Genomic DNA, 22,653 nt, shown 5'->3' with positions numbered 1-22,653 from the left:
TGCATGCACCCCACCACCTAAATCTGAATCTCTCTGCACATATTACATCTGCCCCATCCACAGTTTTACCCAGTTGCTTTTTTTTGCTTTACTGACGTCAGCTGCCTGCCCCCCATACCTGCGCCACCGGACAATTTGCATGGAAACACCAAGCATTCACATGGGAACGCCCATGAAACGCTGGGCATAACCATACCAAAATTGCCTGGCCCGCCACTCCATGCCCCCCACCCGAACTTCTGTGTACGAGCGCTATGGGTGCTCACACACAGTGGCTGCACATGGGCATAAAAACCTATGCGCAGTTACAAACAATCAATGATTCAATCGGTCCCCCACGCGCTTGCACGGGGACCGATTGAATCAGAATACCCCCCTAAAGGGTTACCAACTAAGACTCTAAAGTTGCTAAAACAGCGTGTATTGTCCATAGCAGCCAATCAGATTAGATCTATCTTTTCTAGCATACAATAGACACATGATAGCTAGAACTTTTTTAAAATGCTGCTTTAAATCTGGAGACTTGAGTAATTAAATCAGTGCGTGCAACAGGCAGGCTATTATATTTGTGCCGAAGTCTTCTGATTTTGTATTTCTCACCATGGCTCTGGCTTGTTCTCGTATGGATGTTACAGCAAGGATGCTATAGAGTGCTCCGTTGACATATGGGCGAATCTGTTAAAACATCAAGTTCATAATCAATTCCAAAAGAAATACAGAAGGATGAGAGGTACTTGTGTATTTTGGCGGCGCCCATCGCATCGCATACCATAACGCATACGATGGTATGCGATGCGACGCAATATCGTTCGATAGTGTACGATGGCATACAATTTTCAAATTGTATGCCATTGTACATGGCATACAATGCCATACGATGCGATGCGATTAAACATTGTATAAGCACCCTAATGGGTGCTTATACAATGTTAAGCACCCTAATGGGTGCTTACAATGTTAAATGCACCCCCACACCACCACCCCCACTATAAACGTGAACCCGAAGCGTGGCGAGCGCAGCGCGCCTGCGAGGGGCGGCGGTACGCGTCCTACGACCTTTTCATACCCCCACTATCCACGTCGGCGTGGAGTTGAGAATAGAATAGCGTGGCGAGCGCAGCGAGCCCCGCGAGGGGACGCGGATACCTGTGAAGCCCGCGAAGGGACGCGTTTACCTGTGAAGGTATCCGCGGGGTTTGCTGCGCTCGCCACGCTTCGGGCTCGGTGGCTCGCTGCGCTCGCCACACTATTCTATTCTCAACTCCACGCCGACGTGGATAGTGGGGGTATGAAAAGGTCGTAGGGCGCGTACCACCGCCGCTCGCCACGCTTCGGGTTCACGTTTATAGTGGGGGGGTGGCGTGGGGGTGCATTTAACATTGTAAGCACCCATTAGGGTGCTTATACGATTTTTCATCGTATAGGGGGTCAAAATCGCGTCGCATTGCATGCCATCGGGTACATGGCATGCGATGCGATACGTTCATCGTACGATGTACATCGGGGGCGCCGCTATAATACACAAGTACCGGATGAGACATCACAAATATTCTACTAATAATAAACTGCACAAATGTGATTACTGAAACATAGACAGCAACAATGTCCTCATTTATCCAATGCATAAGTGTAGCTCAAACAGTATTTTAAGTAGAAATGATATTTCGGGTACTAAAGTGGTAGCAGGCAATCTAAAGGCCAGATGTTTCAGGCTTCAAAAAGTGATTAACTGGAGAGTGAAAAACATCTAGCTAATCAGCTCCAACTGCCATGTTACAGGCTGGGTTTGAAAAATGATTGGCTGGTTGTTTATCACTCTCCACTTTATTACTTTTTGAAGCTTGATACATCGGACCCTAAGTGAGGTTTTTATTTTGGTCAGCATTCTCACAGACATGTTGCCCTGTCATCCTACTGTACATAGGGCCATGTGGATCATCTGCATGGTGCCCTTTCTGAAGCAGAAAACAAGCACGGCCTGTGCCATGTGATCAGAGACACTAATGCACACAATGTGAATATGCATTCTTTTCCATGAATGCACTTACAACAAACTTGCATACTACTCTGAATGTGCTCCAATGTGGGCACACTGCACCCATCCTCGTGCATTTGTGCCAGCCCTATATCTGTGGTGCAAGAGATCTGCTCAAGGACCTCAGGACCCTGGCCTGTTATACCCATTGAGCTGCAAGTAGAGATGCACAAGACAAATAACTTATAGTTGTCTGCAGGCACAAAACTCAGAATCAGTCCCAGACGACATATACTGTACCTCATGGTTCTCATGGGCAAGTAAATCAGACAGGACTTTGAGAACACGGCCTGCAGCTTTTGCACACATTTTCTTTCCTGTACAAGGCAAACAGTAGCAGCAGCAGTTATCTGGTTACATCTTATACAAGCAGATACAATCATTATACAGTACAAGCACACTATTATTCCTCATCTGTAACAAAGCTACTGGGTATGTGAGCTATGTATGAAGTCACAGCAGATATGCTGTATATGTACACACCTGCACTACGTAAGCAGAGGTTCATGAGCAGTGCTACAGAGTACTCCACGGTATAGTCAGAAAGATGCTCCGTGTCCTCCAATTCTTGTATGAGCCAGTAGATGAGACCATCCTTTATCATGGCGGACTGCATAGAGCGCCTGGAATAGAAGCCATTCATTCAAAAATGTAATTTAATGTAAAATAAGTAAGACGTGATCTACTTACTCATGCACTGGTCTGAAGGGAGGGAAATGTCCAGTTTACCATGTGTCTGCTTAGCTTAGGTCACAGTTCTGACACACTGCACTGCTTCATTTCTGCTTATGTCATTATGGGGGTTATTCAGACCTGATCTTGATGTACGAATTCAAACAGCAAGCAATTATCGAACGCAAACAAATCAGCAAGTTTTTAAATTGCAAGATGGCTGCTTTCTGACTAACAGGAAGCCGGCCTTTGTGGGTGGTAACTGCCCAGTATCGGGGAGTGTTAAGGCCCATACACACTGGGCAATTTTCAGCTCGATGCAGCTTAGTTTTGTCGTTTGAGCTGATTTCAGCTCAAAAGCCGCCTGGTGTGTGCAGGTCAGCTATGAGTGGTGAGCGTTAAAATGCGCTCTCCCACATCATTGCTGGCCACCGCTGCTCATCCACGATCGGGTGGAGGGCTATGCATAGCGTCTTGCTATGGAAAGTCCTCCACCCACGGGAAAATTGCTCAGAAGGGTGAAAAGATTTGTGCAAAATCGCCCAGTGTGTATGGACCTTTAGGAAAATAGCAGGCATGTCCAGGTGTTTTCAGGGAGGGCATGTGACATCAGTTCTGGGCTTGATCAGCCTGTTTCTATTGCACAGGCAGATTACGCACAAAGAACAGTCTGGGGAACTCACTTGCCGGTGAGTTATGTAAGCATTTTCAGTTCGCCGCCGAGCAGCATAATATTTCGCTAGCCATTCACAGCCTTGCACAGAGCAGGATTTCTGATCACAGGGCTCTGCTATTTTGCAGAGCAGCGATCAGGTCTGAATAACCCCCTGTAGCAGAGTACTTGCCAAATAGTACTATAGTCCAAAAAATGACTATCTATGTGGTTTTCATTTCTTTTTTGCAAAAGTAAATTGCTACTGTAGTTGCTTTGAGTATGATTGCACAACCTGAAAATTATGAAGATACATACGGTGAAATTTACTAAGATGTGAAATACACTTCCCAGGTCATGTTGCTATGGGCAACCAATCAGAATCTACTTCTTATTTATTTACCACCCTCTAGAAGATAGTAGACAGGATGTGATTGGTTACCCATAGCAACATGACCTGGGAAGTGTATTTCACATCTTAGTAAATTTCACCCATCATGTTTACATAGTATTAGAACGACAGTGGATATGTGGCCTGAATCTTATAATCATGGTGGAAGAATGTCCTGTAAAACAACCAATTAACTGATTTATAGTTCTGGGTAGGGAAATGTCACACACCCAATGGTGTGGTGTATTTATTAGCATGTAAAAAAAAAAATTGTAATTGTGCCAGCTAAACATGTCCTGTATTTGCATGTGGATAAACAGAATACGGTTGTTAGGTCGACACCATTAAGGTAGACATGCATTGGGTCGACAGGCCTTAGGCCGATAGAGGCAAAAGGTCAACATGGGAATGTCAACAGTCAAAAGGTCGACATGAGGTATTCACTTTTTTGTCCCAGATGTCGACAGTCAACATAGGCACTGCATCGGTGTATTGTATATGAGCAATGCATTAACTAACGCTCCACTGTTTAGCCCCTGCAATTTCTGTTTAAACAATGTGGTCACAAGCCATAGAGCACCACAACACTAGGAAAGGGGAGTGCCGATGATTAGTGTATATTGTTTATTAGAATCAATATTTAATTCGTCTCCTTGTGGTCACATTCTCTCATGCACCCTGTTTTAGCTTATTTATCACAGCCTGTGTCAACTATTTTCCTAGATGCTTTGCAACAGGTGTGTTGGTAATGCGTCACTTTTAAAAGCATAGTCAACTGTGAGCAATAAACCAGGTAGCATGCCTGAATTCTAACACTAATGTAATAGCTATGTTTATGGTAATTATTTTCAGCAATAGAGTAGCATACCTCCCAACATGACCCTCTCCAGGAGGGACACAATGCTCTGCTCCTGGACTTTCCTCATAATGTATGACACCTGTGTTGAACAGGTTAATTGCTAAGAAAGATGCTTCAACACAGGTGATGTTAATCATACATTTAAGAGGAAAGTGCAGGAGCAGAGCATTGTGTCCCTCCTGGAGAGGGTCATCTTGGTAGGTATGGAGTAGGACCAGCAGAAAAGTGGGGTCCCGTGAAGGGGGCTGCAGGCTTATATGCATTGATCAATACATGAACTAAATCTCTATTGTTAACTATTATTAGTTAATTTAGTGAGCTCATTACTTTCCTTCTACGAATGTTAGCCCTTTCTTCTATTTTTAATAAGCTGATCTAATGCTTTTGATATTGTATTGATGTAATTGTGCCTTCCTTTTTTTTTTTAAATCATGTATTTTTATTGAGTTTTCAAAGGAACATATACTATATATGTAATAAACATACAAACAAATAAGAAAAACAAGACTTAACAATAAAGAAAATTAAACATTACATGTGTGTTGCATCATTCAAGAGGTATTATACTATACTATAGTTCCATAAATGTGTTTACAGTCTAGGATTAGTTGTCAGGTTCATAGACAGTTGTGGTTATAGGATATAAGTAGAGTAAGGGGTGAGTTCATGGGGGCACGCGGGCGGGTCCCGGACACAGACATTAGATTATGCTTTTTAGACATACGGGTAGTTCTAGTGAATTACGTGCTGGGGTCTTGTAAGTACAGTGCAGAGGTCTGCCACAGGTCCCAAACCTTGCTAAATTTCCCCAGACAATTCCGTTTAGTGTACATAAATCGCTCATGTGATACAGTGGTATTAACAAGCGCAACCCACATATTGGAGGATGGGGGAGCAGGGCTCATCCAAGCTCTAGCAATGCATACACGGGCCAGGGTAAGAAGGTTATTTACGTATATCCTCTGGTGCTTAGGGAGTAGCTCCTCTAGCTCCAAGCCAAAGATACAAATGCGGGGGTCAGCGAGCGGGGCCTGCACACCCGTATCCCGAACATTAGCCAGGACGGTTTCCCAAAAGGAGTGTACCCGCGGGCAATGCCACAGCAGATGCCAGAAGTCAGCACCAGGTCCCTGACATTTAGGACAGGTGTCCGACCCGGTACCACCCATCTGCATCAGCCTATGGGGGGTCCAGTAGACTCGGTGCAGGATATGCAGCTGGATCTGTTGGAACCTGGCAAACGCCGTGGCACCCCTAGGGGAGCTCAGTATGTGAGACCAATCCTCGTCCCCAATAGGCCCTATGTCCACCACCCACCTAGCTCTCAGAGCATTCAACTGATCCATGCCAGAAAAGGTGAGGAGAGGAGATTACAGAGCTGAGACCCTACTCCGATCCGGGAGTTTACGGATCATTGCACGGACTGGACTTTCCATGAGTTCAGGTACATTCCCCCTCCATTGCGCACCTATTGCGTGTCTAAGCTGGAGATATTTGTAAAAGTGGTGGCGTGGTACTGTATACTTAGTCACCATTTGTTCAAAGGAGTGAAGTATCCCATCCTGGAAAAGGTGGCTGATCTCAGAAACCCCAAAAGGTACCCATTCCGTACCAGCCCTCAGTTTATAGCGTTCAGGGAAGTCCTTATTCCTCCATATAGGGGAGCAGGAGTCTACCACTGGACTGCCTCTTATGACCCCCACTGCCAACCATACCCTACGGGCCTGCTGCAGGAGAGGGGGGAGCACTGCCAGGGGGGTTTGTGCTAGTAAGAATTGCAAGGGTGAAAAAGTTAAGCCCGCCTTACTTAGAAGGGCAATAGGTAAGTTCCCATAGTGCGCAGGCGCAACCCACTCAACCAGTTGAGCCAGCTGGGCTGCCAGGTAATATAATCGTAAGTCGGGAAGTGCCAGGCCTCCATCATAGCGAGACCTGCACAGAGTTTTGGCTGCTATCCTTGAACGTTTGCCTCCCCAGACAAAGGAGACAATATGTTGCATGATAAGTTTGAACTGGGAGATTGGGATATATACTGGGGAATTCTGTAGAATATATAAGAATTTTGGTTGAACAGTCATTTTAATGAGGTTCACTGTGCCAGTGACCGATAAAGGAAGCGTTTGCCAGACACGGGCCCTCTGGCGTAACGAGGCAATCTGCGGGGATAAATTCAGAGCTATAAAATCAGAAGGAGAGTGGGAGACTTGTACACCCAAATATTTGAATTGTGTACACCAACGAAGGGGATAGTTATATGTTACGGGCTGTTGTGTGGTAGGGAGCAAAGGAAACACAACTGACTTATCCCAGTTTATCCCCACCCCGGAGAACCGGGCATATTCCGTCATTAAAGCGAGGAGTGCTGGGAGGGAGGAAGTCATGTTAGTCAGATACAGGATCATATCATCAGCATATAGCCCGATTTTTTCCTCACCACTCCCGATCCCAAAACCCTTGATCAATGGAGAGGCCCTTATGTAGCAAGCCAATGGTTCCACCGCAAGAGCAAATAGCAGGGGGGACAGAGGGCACCCCTGTCTGGTTCCCCTCCCCAAGTCAAAGGAGGCTGTGGTGAAACCATTAACCATTATCCGGGCGGCAGGGCCAGAATATAACAACCTAATCCACGCCAAGTAGTTCGGTCCTATCCCAAATTTACCCAGAACATCCCATAGATAGACCCACTCCACTGAGTCAAATGCGCGGGCCGCGTCCAATGAGACTATGACCGCATCGTCCATGTCTTCTCTAGCCCACTGTAGGTAGGTAAAGAGGCGGCGTAGGTTGAGGGTCGTCGATCTACCAGGCATAAAGCCAGTTTGGTCAGCATGTACCAATTCTAGTACAACCGCATTTAAACGCACAGCCAGTAGTTTAGCCAATATCTTAATGTCGGTAGATAGCAAGGATATGGGCCGATACGAGTCGGGGGATAATGGGTCTTTACCGGGTTTCGGAATGAGGACTATCAGCGCCTCCGCCATAGAGGATACATGTAGAGAAGTGTAGAAAGATATGCTTCCAATGTGTTTGAGGGCTGTGTGTGGCTTGCAGGTAGTGAAATCATGGTTTTTACTTAATAGGCTGCAGCATTGCTTATTACATTCAGGTGTAGTAATCAGCGTTAATTAGCAGACCCAGGCGTCCGCTCTCATACAGTATCTCTAGGGGTGGTCTGGAGCTCTCTTTGGCGTCCGCCTGTTTTTGGCCCAAAATGCACGGTGCGTTCGCCGATCGAGCGGTTGTAGCACCGTACATTTTTTGTGCACACCCCCTTGTACTCCCATGTTTACACCCAGTTTTCCTCATTATTCCGGCTGCTCCCCTAAAAACGCCCCCATGCCGCCCACAATGACCGTACTCTTGCGGACAGGTTTTTTCGCATGGAGAGACCCGTCCGTGAGCGGTGTGAAAGCTACGCATGCGCAGATGATAAAAAAAAACCGATCCGCCCGTATACGGTCCCACCGTACCGAGCAGAATAAGGCCCTAAGAGAGGGAGACTTTTTGTACAATTGTAAATTTAAAGAAGAATGGTGAATAGCCTACCAGTGTACAGTGTACCCTCAGTTACCTAGCATCAGTGTATTTGCTTAGCTAAAAATAACACTAAAAAGGTTATCACTAGATAAAGAGAGACCTAAAACAACTGAGAGCGTTCACGCAATCATGTGAAGAAATAGATCCTCATATTGCATAGCAAAGGTGAAATAAAATACTTCCATTTGTGAGCGGCAAAGCCATACATCATCTTGACCTATTTCTAAGTCTTGTTGTGTAAAGCTTTTGATCATGTTCTGCGGTTACACCTGCTAAAGTAAACACTAAGAAACATACGCAGTAATAAGGATAAAAAGGCATTGTGGTATCAGGGAAAAAATATCCCTGTGATTTACATGAAATAAAGAACACCAGCATGAATAGTAGGGGAAAATACATTGGCAGGTCTTCCTGCTCGCTGTCCCAACTCACCCTGACAGCATTCAACACACCCTCCGCATACGCCAATTCCCCCTCGCTCCGTTTTTTAAGCGAGGGAGAATTGGCGGATGCAGCTCCAGAAGCAGCGAGACTCGCGGCTAAAAACTGCGAGTTTTCTGCAGTAGTCGCGGGTCTCGCTGTTTTGGGGAGGATTTCCCCAGAACGTTGAATAGAGCGAGCGGCCGGCGCGGGGGTTAAACAGCGAGGATCGCTGGTTTTCTGCAATCCTCGTTGTTTAACCCCCTTGCCGGCCGCTCGCTGCAGCATTGAATACCCCCCATAGTGGTATGGGAGCAAGGGCTAGAGTTACCAATAAAAGGCAATTACTGTGAATGAAAGAAAAATAACAGGAAAATACGCAAGATGAATACAGAGAGGTGAAAATATAAATACCAGTATATCACACTGAACATACATAACTACACACACTAAATGAAACATTATTATTATTAACGTTTGAAACAATTATGTTTACATAAGTGAAGTACTCATTGTCTATATGGCAAGCTGTCACAACCAGCAGTTCCAGATTCTTACCCGAGACTAAGTTTTTGCAGAGAGCCTAATACATTCTCCCTGGTAATGGAATCTTGTTCTTCTGCCCTCAGGGTTTCCTCTAATGAGTGCAGCAAATTGGGATTCTGGCTGAGATATTCACGGCCTGCAACACAGAAGGGTGTAAACTCCTCAAACGGTACATCATGAATCCTACGGTTACTGTATGTATAAATATTAGGTGCGTTACTGGCTTGTTTATGTGAGTACACATGCCTCCTTTATATAAATTAACTCTGCAAACACAAAACAACAAGCCGGAAATTGTTTAAGTGGTCTCCACTATATGTAAAATATAGAAGATGGAAGTACAGGTGTAGTATGGTGTCCCGACCAGTGGCGGAACTCCGGGAGACAATGGAGGCTCCAGCCGCAGGGCACTAAGCCCTGAAGGAGCACTTCGCTCTGCCACAATTCCGGCCAGCTCAGGGAGAAAGGATCACCGGGCTTCCCCCCATCCGCGACAGCCCTCTGACAGCCGCTAGCTCTGCTGCGCAGGCAGCTGTTGATCATGCCTAAGCAGTCGCCCTCTGTCTCTGCCTGAACCCTCTTTGCCTGACAACCCTCTGTCTACCTTACCCCCTATCTCTCTGCCTGAACCCTCTTTGCCTGACAACCCTCTGTCTACCTTACCCCCATCTCTCTCTGCCCGAACCACCTCAACTCTCTCTCTGCCGGACCCCCTTCATTCTTTGCCTCACCCCTCATCCCTCTTTCTCTGCCTTAGCTCCCCTCTCTCTCTCTCTGCCTGACTCTCCTTTCTCTACCTTACCCCCTCTGTGTCTGCCTGAACCCTCTCTCCCCGACACCCCTCTCTCACCTATCTCTGCCTGACTCCCCCCCCCCCCTCGTGCTCTGCCTCACACCACTCTATATATGCCTGACACCCCTCTCTCTACCTAACCGCCCCTTTTCTCACTCTGCCTGAACCCCTCTCTCTCACCATCAGTTTCTTTGCCTGACCCCCTCTATCCCTCTACCTAATCCGTCTCTCACCCCTCTCTCTACCTGACATCGATCTCTTTCTCACCCCCTCTCTCTGTATATGTCCCCCTCTCTCTCTCTCTATTCCTTACAATCTCTCACCCCTTCTCTCTCTCTCTCTCTCTCTATATATGACCCCATCTCTATTCCTTACAATCTCTCACCACTCTCTCTCTATCACTGACACCATCTCTCACCCCTTTTCTTTCTATCTTCCCTCACTCTCACCCCACTCTTTATATCTGACACCCTCCCCCTCTCTATTCCTGACACCCTCTCTCACCCCTCTTTATTTAACAACTTCTCTCCTCCCACGCTCTCACCCACCCATCTCTCTATCCATGACGCTGTATATCTATCACCACCCTCTTCTCTTTCCCTCTCAATCTCAGACACCCTCTCCTCTGAGAGACCCACTCTCTTTCTAACCCTGACACTCTCTCGCTTTACCCTTTCATTTCCTCACTTTTCCTGACTCCCCCTCCCTCCGACATTCTCTCTCTCTCTCTCTCTGACACTTGTTTCTCTCTTTCTCCATGATTCCATATCTATGATACTCCTCTTCTCTTTGCCTCCATTGCTCCCCCTATCTCATTCTCCCTCTTTATAGCTATGTATCTAAGGTGGGGGGCAACAGCTTATATCTTGCCTCTGAGCTACATGTATGAACTTACGCCACTGATTCCGATGGTCAGTATACCGACATCGGAATCCTGACCGCCGGTACTCCAACTACGTGCTTGGTGGCTCACTGCACTCACCACAGATTCTATTATCCCTCATGTGGGTCGTGGACCCCCATGAGATCCCGACTGTCCTATGTCGGAGTTCTGATTGTCGGAATCCTGACTGTCGGGGTGTCATCCGGCACCCGGAAGTACAAGGCTGTGGAAACAGTTCCAGGTAATGGAACAGTGCTGCACGTACAGGGGTCTTTTCACTTTTAGAAACCTTGCTAAAATAATTTTATATTCCAACAGTAACATGGGCTCTATTTAACAGGTCCCAGCATTCACATTTAGTCAGCTGAGTGGTGCTGATCACCTTCCATAACTGGGAATATAATAGGAGATTGGTGGTAAACAGAACTGCTGCTACAGAAGGGCCCCAGGGATAATGAAGGTTATTGGCAGAGACTATTATTATTATTATTATAAGTTATTAATTTAGCGCACACACGCTTTACATTCACATCAGTACCTGCCCCTGGGGAGCCTACAATCTATGGGGTAGATTTATCATTGCGGGCATAACGATCGTTATTTATGCAGGTTCGCTTCACCACTTTATCGTGGTGAAGCGAACCTGCAATTCTCCTGAATTTATCAACTCTGTTTTGTACGTTATGGGAGTGCGTTATCCCCTGCTGACGGGGATACGCTGCCTCCCATAATGTTCCGTTCGCTCCCGTCCGGCTGTGTAATCTGCGCATGAGTCGGATACTTTTCCTCGCAATACGTACCAGGCACATGCACAGTTTTCCATGTTACGCGACGCTTGTTGGTCTCCGGTGGCTTCAGAATAAAACTGCGCATGCGCCGAGTAATGTTCACAGGGGATGCTGGGGTGCTGTGTACCCGGCGCTTGCACAGTTTTAATCTGAAGCCGCCGGAGACCAACAAGCGTTGCGTGACATCATACAACAGGAGACCCGCAGCGCCAGAAAATTCTGGCGATAAGGACAGCACCGCAAACACAAACGAAGGGCACATAAAGAAGGATCATAAATTAGGTATGGCTAATGCGCACTGTACTAAAACTAGTACATGCGCTAAGTCCCCGCCCCCGAACTGCTGCCGTTAAAGTACCTGCACAGCGGATTTGATAGATCAGGGGATGCGCTATCCCCTGCTTTAGTGCACGGGGATAGCGCATACACTTCGCCTAATGATAAATCTACCCCTATATTCCCTACCACATTTACACCACATATTTATTCTAGGGTTAATTTTGTTGGGAGTTAATTAACCTACCAGTATATTTTTGGATTGTGAGAGGACAAGCACGGGGAGAATATACAAATGCTGCCCATTTAGGGCCATGGTGGGAATTGAACACATATGAACCGTATGCTGTGAGGCAGTAATTCTAACTATTACACCATCCATGCTGCCCTAAGAAGTCATATATAAAAGAGGGCATACCCCTAAAATGTTTATTATTAAAAATATATAACAGCATTTCTTATCTCCATACTTCTCTTTACATGCCACTAACTGTAGATGATTATATTACTATATTGTACATAAACTGGTCAATAAAATATGTACTTAGTGACTTACCATCAGCTAACGATGCAAAAGCATTGATAAGGCGGGCAGTGTATTGTCTCACAACGTCGTTTTTGGAGTGGAGCAGCTGCAAAACATTTCTATTCTGAAGACAACAACAAACAGGAAAACGTTTTCACAGATATCTTCATACAATAGTACAATTTTTCTGATTTCACGTTCAAGGAGATGGAGGGTAGGTTCAGCATTAATGAGGACACAGGGAAGATTGTGCACTGATTTTCTTTAAGCCTTGCATTTAGGGCCTGGTAAATGCTTGCCTTCTAGGTCCTGCTTACCTTTCCACTCTGGTAGTCTAAAAGATCATTTGTTATATAAGCCTGAAGAACGGTGTCTCTCTGCTCCCCAGGCTGGGAACACGTAAAGCGCTGGGGGGGAAAAGGAGACATATTGAAACACACCCAGATTTTAAAGTATAATACACATCTTACAGTATGTTTGCGTGTTTCACAGCGCTAATTTTTCCCTTCCTGCTTGTACTGGTGTATATGAAAATTATTTTACATCACTTCTAAACTATACAAGATCCTTTCAAATACATAAAATTACAACATTAAAACAGAAAACTGAGATAGTCCTGCCTAAAGGAGCTTACAATTTAAGTGATGTCATCACGGAGACACTGGGCCAAAAGTAATTTTGCGCAAGTTGTCACTTTTACCAGAAAAATTAGGTAGGTGAGCTCCTGCATTCTTCTCCACTATTATGTAAAGTCAGCCACCCTTATGATGCACCTTTGGCAGCATTTACTACATTTGGCTAAGTGAATTAATAGAGTGACCACAGTGTTACTCTGAAGGTTGATTGTTAACTGATGTGCATCCGATATCTGTTTCTTCATACACAAGTGGTGGGTGGCATGTAACAGCACTCTGCAGCCAGTATAGCTGCCCAGTGCGTCCTTTGGATGTTCCCTGCAGCTATACAGGATGCAGGCAGCCTGTAGGGGGGAGATGCTCCAGGCAGTGCTGTACTTACGTGCATTGATAATACCATACTTGCCTACCCTCCCGCATTTAGCGGGAGTCTCCCGTTTTTTGAAGCCTCCTCCCGCTCTCCCGCAAATCCCTCAGTTCCTCCCGGTTTTTGTCCTATTTCCAAAAAAAAATGGACTGCGCATGCGCGAGCGCTATGTTTCGGGGGCGGGGCTCTAATGCGCGAAGTCGTCACATCATTTAATATGCCGGGTACCGCGGGGCTGTGTGGGAACTGAGCCGTGGTGCGACAGGTCTGAGCAGGAGCAGCTTCCGCCTTCCACGAGCGGCAGCACTGCAGCAGCAGAGTGTGAGCGGGAGCCGGGAAGCGCACGGAGTAGGAGGGCAGCGCGGAGACTGTGAAGTGTCAACATTTGACTGTGAGTGGCAGCAGGAGCCGGGACCACCAGCAGTGTATACAGTCTGCAACCTCTCTCCCCCGGGTAAGAGCTCCGGCACTCTGGGGAGGGGGGGCCTGGGGGTTCTGATGTGTGCAGGCAGGGAAGTAGGAGCATTAGCATACTGTCCGTGTCCAGGGTCAATCAGCGTTTAAGAGCTCCGGCACTCTGGGGAGGGAGGGGGTCCTGGGGGCTCTGATGTGTGTAGGGAAGAAGCATCAGTATACTATCCGTGTCCAGGGTCAAACAGTGGGTAAGAGCTCCGGCAGCAGCACAGAAAATAAAGTCTTGTCCACACCTCCAGAACAGCAGTGCAAAGCCCCGTCCACTCACTCTCTGCTGACCTCAGCCACACTGTCTCACATCAACAGTGAGCCACAGCTGTCTGAAAGCCCTGCCATATTACACAAAGCTGCTGAAACCCCACTCTCTCAGAGCAACCCCAAGCCAGTAAAACACCACCATCCTCAGCCGCGACCCTCAACCTGTACCTACCTTAAAGCACTGCTCATTTACATGCAAATAGTGTAAGCCCTGCCCACACACGGAGCCCCCAAAACCCCGACCACTGACTTTCTGAAGCTCCGCCCATTCACCTTTCAAATCTGTGCTTGCCTGCAAAGGCTGAGCTCCAAATGGGAATACTGTGATGAAGAACACATTTTTATATATGGCTAGGTTACCAGAGGTGATATGTACAGTACATGGAGGCTATTAAGGTTGGTATAATGTCTGGTGCCACACTTTGTGTGCTGTGTTCTTATCCGTGGGATCCCTTTTATGTGTCCCTCTCTAAGGGGCGCATTTATCATTAGAGAGCGATGCCGGCACGGTGACATCGCCGGACATTGCAATACAGGAGCCGGAAACCGGGTGGTCTGCTCATGCGTTGTTACGCGCTGACCCCCTCCGACCCCTGTGACCGCACTGCCCCACTCGGCAGTGCGATCCCGCAGCCATAGGCTACAATGGGCTATCGCCATATCAGAATGGCGATAGCCCAGGGCTGCGATGCCGGGCTGCCCGATGTTGATACATTGGGCAGCTTCGCACCCCCCATAGAAACCTATGGGGGATGCGGCCGGCGGGTCTGCAGGGGGGGATCGCGGCAGGGATTGGAGATTCCTGCTGCAGCCCCCTTTAATACATTTAGGTGATACTTAATATTTGCGGTTAACCCCCCAAAACGGGTGTTTTGGGGGATTTAGCCGCAAATATTACTTGATAAATGGGCCCCTTAGTGGGAGGCTCCCGTTTTTTAATCCTCCTCTCGCTCCCCTGCAAATCCCTCGGTTCCTCATGGTTTTTGTCCCATTCCCCCCAAAAAATTGACTGCGCGAGTGCCATTCACTGTGTTCCCATATATATATATATATATATATATATATATATATACACATACATACATACATACATACATACAGCGTGTGAGGTGACACTCCACGGACTTCAAAAGCACGACACAGAGTCTTTATGTGACATCAACGTTTCAATTGCATAGTCGCAATTTTCATCAGGACAAGTTACAATAATACAGGTTACATATATACTTACAGGGATACAGACAAACATATATATATATATATATATATATATATATATATATATATATATGACATGCAATATAATAAAGGCGGCACTCAGAGACTTCTTTAATGCAAATTCTGTGCCGCCTTCGCCATATTGCATATATAAAAATATATATAAATATGTGTGTGTGTGTACATGTGTGTGTATATATATATATATATATATATATATATATATATATATATATATAGTATATTTTAATATACATTTACTAATATATGTATTCCAGCTTTTTAAACCACCTATTTTCCTTAACTTAATCTATTCACTTCTTCATGCTCTTCGTTTTACTGTTTTATATGCACTGTTTTACACCTGTACACTTATATTTCCAGACAGCAGCAAGCGCCGATAATCCAGAGTCCCGGGGTTGCTAGGTGACGGGGGGCGCGGCTACAGACCAGCTCCCTGCAGTTGCTGGAACTATGCTGACGTCATCCCCAAGCGCCTGTCAGCGGAGGGAGGACGGAGAACGGCGCACTGTGATCTGGAATCTTATTTAAGAGGTAAGTGTCACTTATTTGAATTGTTCACTTGTTGTCTGACAACGGAGCTACGTGCTCTGAAACGTTGCCATTAAATACACCACTGATTAAAGACCCTGGAGTGCTGTGTGGATGAGTACCTATATATGGGATATCGATCAGGCGGCACTCCCGGAATTTGGTGAAAGCAAATGTGGTTTATTTTTCCAACATGTTTCGGGCTATTGCCCGTCCTCAGGTTCCCTGAGGACGGGCAATAGCCCGAAACATGTTGGAAAAATAAACCACATTTGCTTTCACCAAATTCCGGGAGTGCCGCCTGATCGATATCCCATGCTTACACGGACCCGCGGGTCCAGAGAGGAAGGCACCGGGAAATTATTGCAAGCTATTTATTGTGGAGTGCCGGGCTATACTGGAAAAAAAAATAAATATATATATATATATATATATATATATACACACTGGATGCGGCGGCACTCAGTCCAAATAATTCACCAAACAGACGCCTTTGGGCGTCTAAAGGCGTCTGTTTGGTGAATTATTTGGACTGAGTGCCGCCGCATCCAGTGTGTATATCGGAGTGTCTGTTGTGCACGCCGCACGGAAGGCACCAGGAACGTTTCTACAAGTAAGCAGTGTGTGCCGGGCTCCTGATTGGATATATATATATATATATATATATATATATATATATATATATATATATACAGTAAAACAGGTTTCCAGGGGATGGCCGGCACTCCAAATAGCAGAAAAACAGGGCCGGGTGCCCTCCCAGGGGAAGAGAGATAGAAGCTCGCTCCAATATAACAGTATGCAGCGGGTGGCACCCGTGGCAGTCAGCTGCCCTGGTGCCCCTCCAATATGAATGGTATGAGACGGAAGAAAGGATGGCACTCCAGGGTCTTGAATCAAACGTGCTGTATTTCAAAGCAAATTAGCCAACGTTTTGGAGGTGGTCCCCCTTTGTCAAGGCATGTGGATGATAACAAAGATAAAGTGGACAGTGCTTACCTTATAAAGGAGAGGAGGGAGCATGTCCGTAGCGCGCCGTACACCCGCCGCCGGCTGGTTTGGTATATATACAGTATATATGTGTGTGTAGAGGGAATCCCCGGCACTCCGGATAAGTAGTAGTCCCACTAATTGGAGACTGTCCTGCTGTTCCTCCTGCGGGTGACAGTGTCCAGTGGGCTGGGTCAGTTGGGGGAGCTGGAGATCTCAGCTGCCCTACCGAGCAACCGGTGATAGCTGAAGAGATGCCATGCACATGTTCATGGAAACTCCAGTTCAGGGAGAAAGCCAGGGCGCGCCCCTTTATTCAGAGCCCCACCCATTTTCAAGGTCACAACTTCTATCACACCAAACTTGGGAGGTATGCTGCTATGTCTTTCTGTGCCCATATGCTTTTCTATTATAATTTTTCAGCCTGACTGAAAACATGCCCTTATTTATATGAAAATATTTCATGAGCATCAAACACACATGATTGCTGGTTTCAATTGTACAGTTTCTGTTTGTAGGTTGCCCTTATACAAACTTGCTCTGGTGGTATGCGGCTCTTCATATTTTTTATCACCAGCCACTGCAGGACACACCCCTGGGTGGAAAAAGATACGCCCATATGTGTCACTAGACATGCCGTTTGGTTGATGACACACCCCTTCAATGGTGCGCGACGCTGCGCTTGGTGCATTTTTTGCTAGCATCTAAAATCTCCCTCATTTTGCTTTTCAAAAGTAGGCAAGTATGGATAATACTGACCCCTCAACAGGACAACATGTGTTCAGGGGACAGGGATTGAACAGGATACAGTACCGTAAAATTTGGGACAACAATATAACAGATGTAAAATATGTAGGACTAGTAAGCCCGCTCAAAGCAAATGCTCGAAAGCTAGTCTGCTACCTTGCAATTGCCTCTGTGTTTGTGCATGTGTGAGAGAAAGATATGTAGTTTCACCCATAACATAAGCTCTGCAGGTACTACATGATCCTTATTTATTCTATTGACACCGCTATTTAACATCAGTAGATTTATTCATATAACAGCGCTGGAGCGCATCTGACACGCATACTTCCGGGTTTCGTGTGTCAGTGGAGCGCAGATGACGCGCGCACTTCCGGCTTCCGGTAATCACAGCCGGAGAGACGGAGCAGAGTCTCTGCATACACATGGCATGGACACGCTGCCGCTTGCCCCATCGGTAATTATACAGGTTACCTGACGATAGTGTTATGGATTTACTTTTGTGCTTTTGTACTTTTGTGCGTTTGTGTACCTAACGTGACCATGGTTGTTCAGTTACTATAGCAACGTAGCCACCCCCCTTGAGGACATACCTGATTATAATTGGCTAAATGTTTGATTTCAATTGATTGGCTAAGGTATATATGGGTTTCTGAAGCTGATCAGTGTACTCCTGGTCTTCTACTGGTGACACACTGCATCGCTTTACTTTGTCTTGAAAAAGGCCCTTCGGGGTCGAAACGTCGACAACTTATGCTGACTTCTGTCAAATAAATCAATTCTTTTACCTGCTATTGGTGGTGAGTGCCCTCTCTGGTGATCTACACTGGAACCGTCTATATATATATATATATATATATATATATATATATATATATATATATATATATATATATATATATATATATATTCATAAAATGTTTTTCTAGGTGTTAAAACCATGCCATACACACTAAAATACTCTCAAACAAAAACTATTTTATCGTAGGGGTCAATCCTATTCTATGCAAACATTGTAAAGTGCCGTTGCCTCCGCCATTTAACACTGGTAACGGCACCTGAATTTGCACCCTTCAAGACTGAAAACAGCCCCACATTGCACAAGGTATTTGGAGCCCTATGGGGCAGCAAGCACTTTTGTGTGTATCTCGTCTGCCGTGAAGTGTGGATGCTGTGACGATGACTTGCACCTGCGAGTTCACCGCCTGATTTGGATTAACACCATATTGTATATCTGTAGTGCTCAGCTTTATAACCTAGAACACAAGGTCAGTTGCTTGTATGGATTTGGATAAAAGTGATTCTATCTGAATAAGCGGAATCACGTGTCAGAGTTCCAGTTTTGTTGTGTGGTAACCACATATTGCCCAACTGTGTGGAAGAACCTGAAAGTTGACTTTGTTAGACATGACTCAGCACAGAAGCTAAAGGGAATCAGCAGGAGGAAATCACTTGAGCTCAAACTCGTTTTGCTATTTTGTGAATGACGTGCAAAGGTGAATACTGTACCAAATTGCTTATTTTTAGAATAGAGGATTTAATTCAGATGTACATAATACCGTTGTTTATGTATACCTCCTATATTTTTAGATTTGCACATGCGGGCGCAGCAGTGAATTGAAAAAGACTTAAGAGTCTTAAGAATTAAGGTCCATACACACTGGGCGACTATGCTTAAGGGACAGTGTGTCTTGTGCCCCCCCTCTCCGGCTGCTCCTGTGGTGCTCGCTGCGTGATGATAGTTGTGCCGCTGGTGATGGTCAGACGGACCGAATTGTGGTGCAGCACAGTATTACCGCTGGGTAGTACAGTAGGCTGCGCAGCCCAGCCGGCCCGCCCTATTCCCGACCTGCACTCCCAGCTACCGGTACTACTAGTACAGGCCCAGGCTGTGGCCCCACTGGAGGAAAGGACTGGTCTGGACTGCTGCTGGGCAGCTCATGGCGAGCTCAGCCCTCATGGCGAGCTCAGCCTTCCTCAGACCACCGATTCATTCACTACAAATGCTCTATGAGCATGTAATCCCCCATGGCATCAAGCATGAAGGCCCTGGCTATTAACATGTAGGTACTGTAAGCGGCACTTATATGGCATAACATGTAGTAGCCATTACGGTGTGTGGTATAATATGTAAACGACATCATGGTGTTAGGCATAATGTGTAATGGGCATCACGGTGTGTTCAAAACGTGTAATGGGCATTATGATGTGTGATGTAATGGGCATTATGGTATGTGGTATAATATGTAATGGGTGTGTGACGTAATAGGCTTTACGGTGGAAATTTTTGACGCGCTTCTCCTGCGCGCGCTGTCCCTGTTTAGATTTATTTAATCTGGCTCATACACTGTCATCCTGGCTCCTAGATTTGACCAAACATTTGTATAGCCCTGGCATAAGGTGTAATGGGCATCACAGTGTGTGACAAAACGTGCAATGGGCATCATGGTGTGACGTAATATGTGATGTAACGTATAATGGGCATTATGGTATGTGGAATAATATGTAATGGGTGTATGACGTACTAGGCTTTACGGTGGAAATTTTTGAGTGCACTGTCCCTGTATCTGTTGTCCCATATGCTACTTACCCAGCGCAAGGCTTGCAGAATCAATGCTTTAAGACGATCATTACCGTATACCAAATCTTTTTTCAGCTTTTCATAATCTAAAGAGGGCAACAATGGCACCTCATGTGGTTTTCTGTAACAAACAAGATTTTAAAATTAGACATTCTCCGGATACCAGTTGTAACTGACATTTACTGTGCTTGTTTTATTTTATTTGTATTTGAATGCTCTGGAATTCCAAGACTATACAGGGCCTTTCCGGAAAGTAAAGAGACCGATTTGTTCATACCACACAGAAGGGATTGTAGAACGAGTTGGGTGGAGGGGTGTCTCCACTACACATTCCCTTCAGCGGCAGTTGCTTGTGAGCCTCAAAGACAAGCATGTGTCGATTTCCTGCTAACATTTGGAGCATGCTCAAAGCACAGTGGCACACACCATCGTCGCCTCACTCCAAAAAGGACTAAATGAGCATATCAAAGACCAAATCCATAGTCATTGTCTTTTTCAACGCTAAGTGTATGGTCCACAAGGAATTTCTACCGACCAATCAAACTGTCAACGGTGCATTTTACATGGAAGTGCTCAATCGGTTGTCTTCCATGTCCGCAAGGGTATTGGCACTACCTGGGTCCTTCTTCACGACAATGCGCTAAGTTACACATCGCTGCAAGTGATGGAGTTTTTGGCCAAGCACAACATAACAACGCTGTCTCAACCACCCTACAGTCTGGATCTGGCCTGGCTGACTTCTTTTTGCTCCCCGGGATCAAATGCGGCCTAATAGGACAATGTTTTCAGACCACAGACAAATTCGAAGCTGCCACGACAAGGACGCTCAAGGGCGTTCCGGTTAATGGCTTCCAGGAGGTGTAGCAAGATGGCAGACACACTGGCAATGGTGTATCACTGCTCAAGAGTCATACTTTGAAGATTATTAACCCTATGCATCTGAAAGTTAAAAAAAAAATGTTTTCCCGGATTTAGTCTCATTACTTTCCAGACAGACCCTGTATATCTAACTCATGGCTTACTATAGCACTTGCACCTGTAATAAATCTGTACTGCATTTGGGGAGTGAGGAAGAAAGTTCTCCTATATAAGTTAAGCTAAAACACTCATACTATTTTCACATTACATCTCGGAACCGGGTTATTACAGTGTTGGTGACGTATGGACCCGGGTCGAGATGTAGTGTGAAAACACCACAGCCTATAACATGGGTTGACTAACCCGCTAATTCGACAGAGGTTAAAAGAAAGGTAAAACCCGGGTCGCCCGTTGTATATTGGGCAACCCGTGTTTAGTGTGAAAGCACAGGACCAGGGTCCAACCCGGGTATGCAAAGTAAGACTCTTGCAACTCATGCAAGCTTCTCAATTGACCATTTAATTCACTTTCTTTGCCTTTTGCAGATGGCTGTCCCTTGCCTCTTAATAATAGGTGGCTTTGAGACATATTACCATCTGTGTACCTTGCTAACGGCTAAAGCTTTTCTCAGATACTTCTAGAATGTCACAAATAAGCCCAACCTGGAATGCTTTGTCCAGGAGCAGGAGAAAATAGTAGAACAGAGAATCCACTGTTCTTGCAGACCACTGCCTCCCAGAATGTGGAACTTACTCCCCTAACAACTCTGATGGAACATGGACTGTCGGTAGTGTGCTATGTTTAATTAATAAAAACAGTTGTAAAACTAGCACTGCTTTATTCACCATTCTATAGACCACTGTATTCCAATCTAAAGGTGCCCACACACTAGAGCGATTTATTTGCAGATTTTCAACCGATCGGCCGAGTTTTACTGCAAAATCGGGCGCGCGCTCCCACAGATCTTTTGCTAAATCATCTGATCTTACATGCTGCATCAAAGATCAGAAGATTTAGCAAAAGATACATAGGAACGCACATCAGATCTTGAGATAAATCTTTGGTAAAGATATGTGCTTGCTTGAAATCTTTTGTCCAGGAAGGACAAAAGATTTCAAAGCTAATTTATGTGCACAACTTAAGGCCCCCAAACACTAGGGCGACTTGTCCTGAGGACAAGTCGCCCCCGACTTCCCCCTGAGCTTCCCCGGCAGCTCCCCGGGGGAGCTTGATAAGATTGGCACTTGATGTGCCATTATTTACATGTGATAAATCGTCTCGATTTATCACATGTAAACCCGGGGAGCAGGGGGGGGCTGCAGAACAGGGCTGCTGGTGGGGGGCGCTGCTAAGGCAGCGTGCAGGGGACGCTGCGGGGGACAGTGACAGAGCCATGCAGGGGGAGGCGGGAGCTGTCAGTGGTGGAAAAAAAAAGCCCATACAATGAATGGGCAGCCTGTGATTGGCTGAGCGCTCTCTCAGCCAATTGCTGACTGGCTGAGAGAGCGCTCAGCCAATCACAGGCTGCCCATTCATTGTAGGGGCTTTTTTTTTCCAGCGCTGACAGCTTTTCCTGCCTGTACTGCCAACTCTGT

At 46.0% G+C, this 22,653-nt stretch overlaps 1 protein-coding gene across 5 annotated transcripts in view; it reads right to left on the bottom strand.

Annotated features, from left to right (window-relative positions):
* Window positions 1-22,653, bottom strand: part of ARMC9 (armadillo repeat containing 9) — a 154,927-nt gene that overhangs the window by 32,558 nt on the left and 99,716 nt on the right. For 3 of the 5 annotated variants that reach the window (XM_083177456.1, XM_083177457.1, XM_083177458.1), the window contains 8 exons: window positions 20,210-20,321; window positions 16,885-17,040; window positions 12,699-12,788; window positions 12,412-12,505; window positions 9,128-9,251; window positions 2,519-2,658; window positions 2,276-2,352; window positions 601-675 (listed from right to left, as the gene is read on the bottom strand). In XM_083177456.1, coding sequence (XP_083033582.1) covers window positions 601-675; window positions 2,276-2,352; window positions 2,519-2,658; window positions 9,128-9,251; window positions 12,412-12,505; window positions 12,699-12,788; window positions 16,885-17,040; window positions 20,210-20,321 — 868 coding nt within the window. The remainder of the gene's footprint in view (window positions 1-600; window positions 676-2,275; window positions 2,353-2,518; window positions 2,659-9,127; window positions 9,252-12,411; window positions 12,506-12,698; window positions 12,789-16,884; window positions 17,041-20,209; window positions 20,322-22,653) is intronic. The other 2 variants (XM_083177459.1, XM_083177460.1) reach the window with 1 other exon arrangement.

The sequence above is a fragment of the Crinia signifera genome, chromosome 3 (assembly GCF_055691185.1).
Source record: "Crinia signifera chromosome 3, ASM5569118v1, whole genome shotgun sequence".
Classification (NCBI taxonomy): Eukaryota; Metazoa; Chordata; class Amphibia; order Anura; family Myobatrachidae; genus Crinia; species Crinia signifera.
Note: the sequence above shows the minus strand (reverse complement) of the source record. Positions and strands in the feature narration are given on the sequence as shown.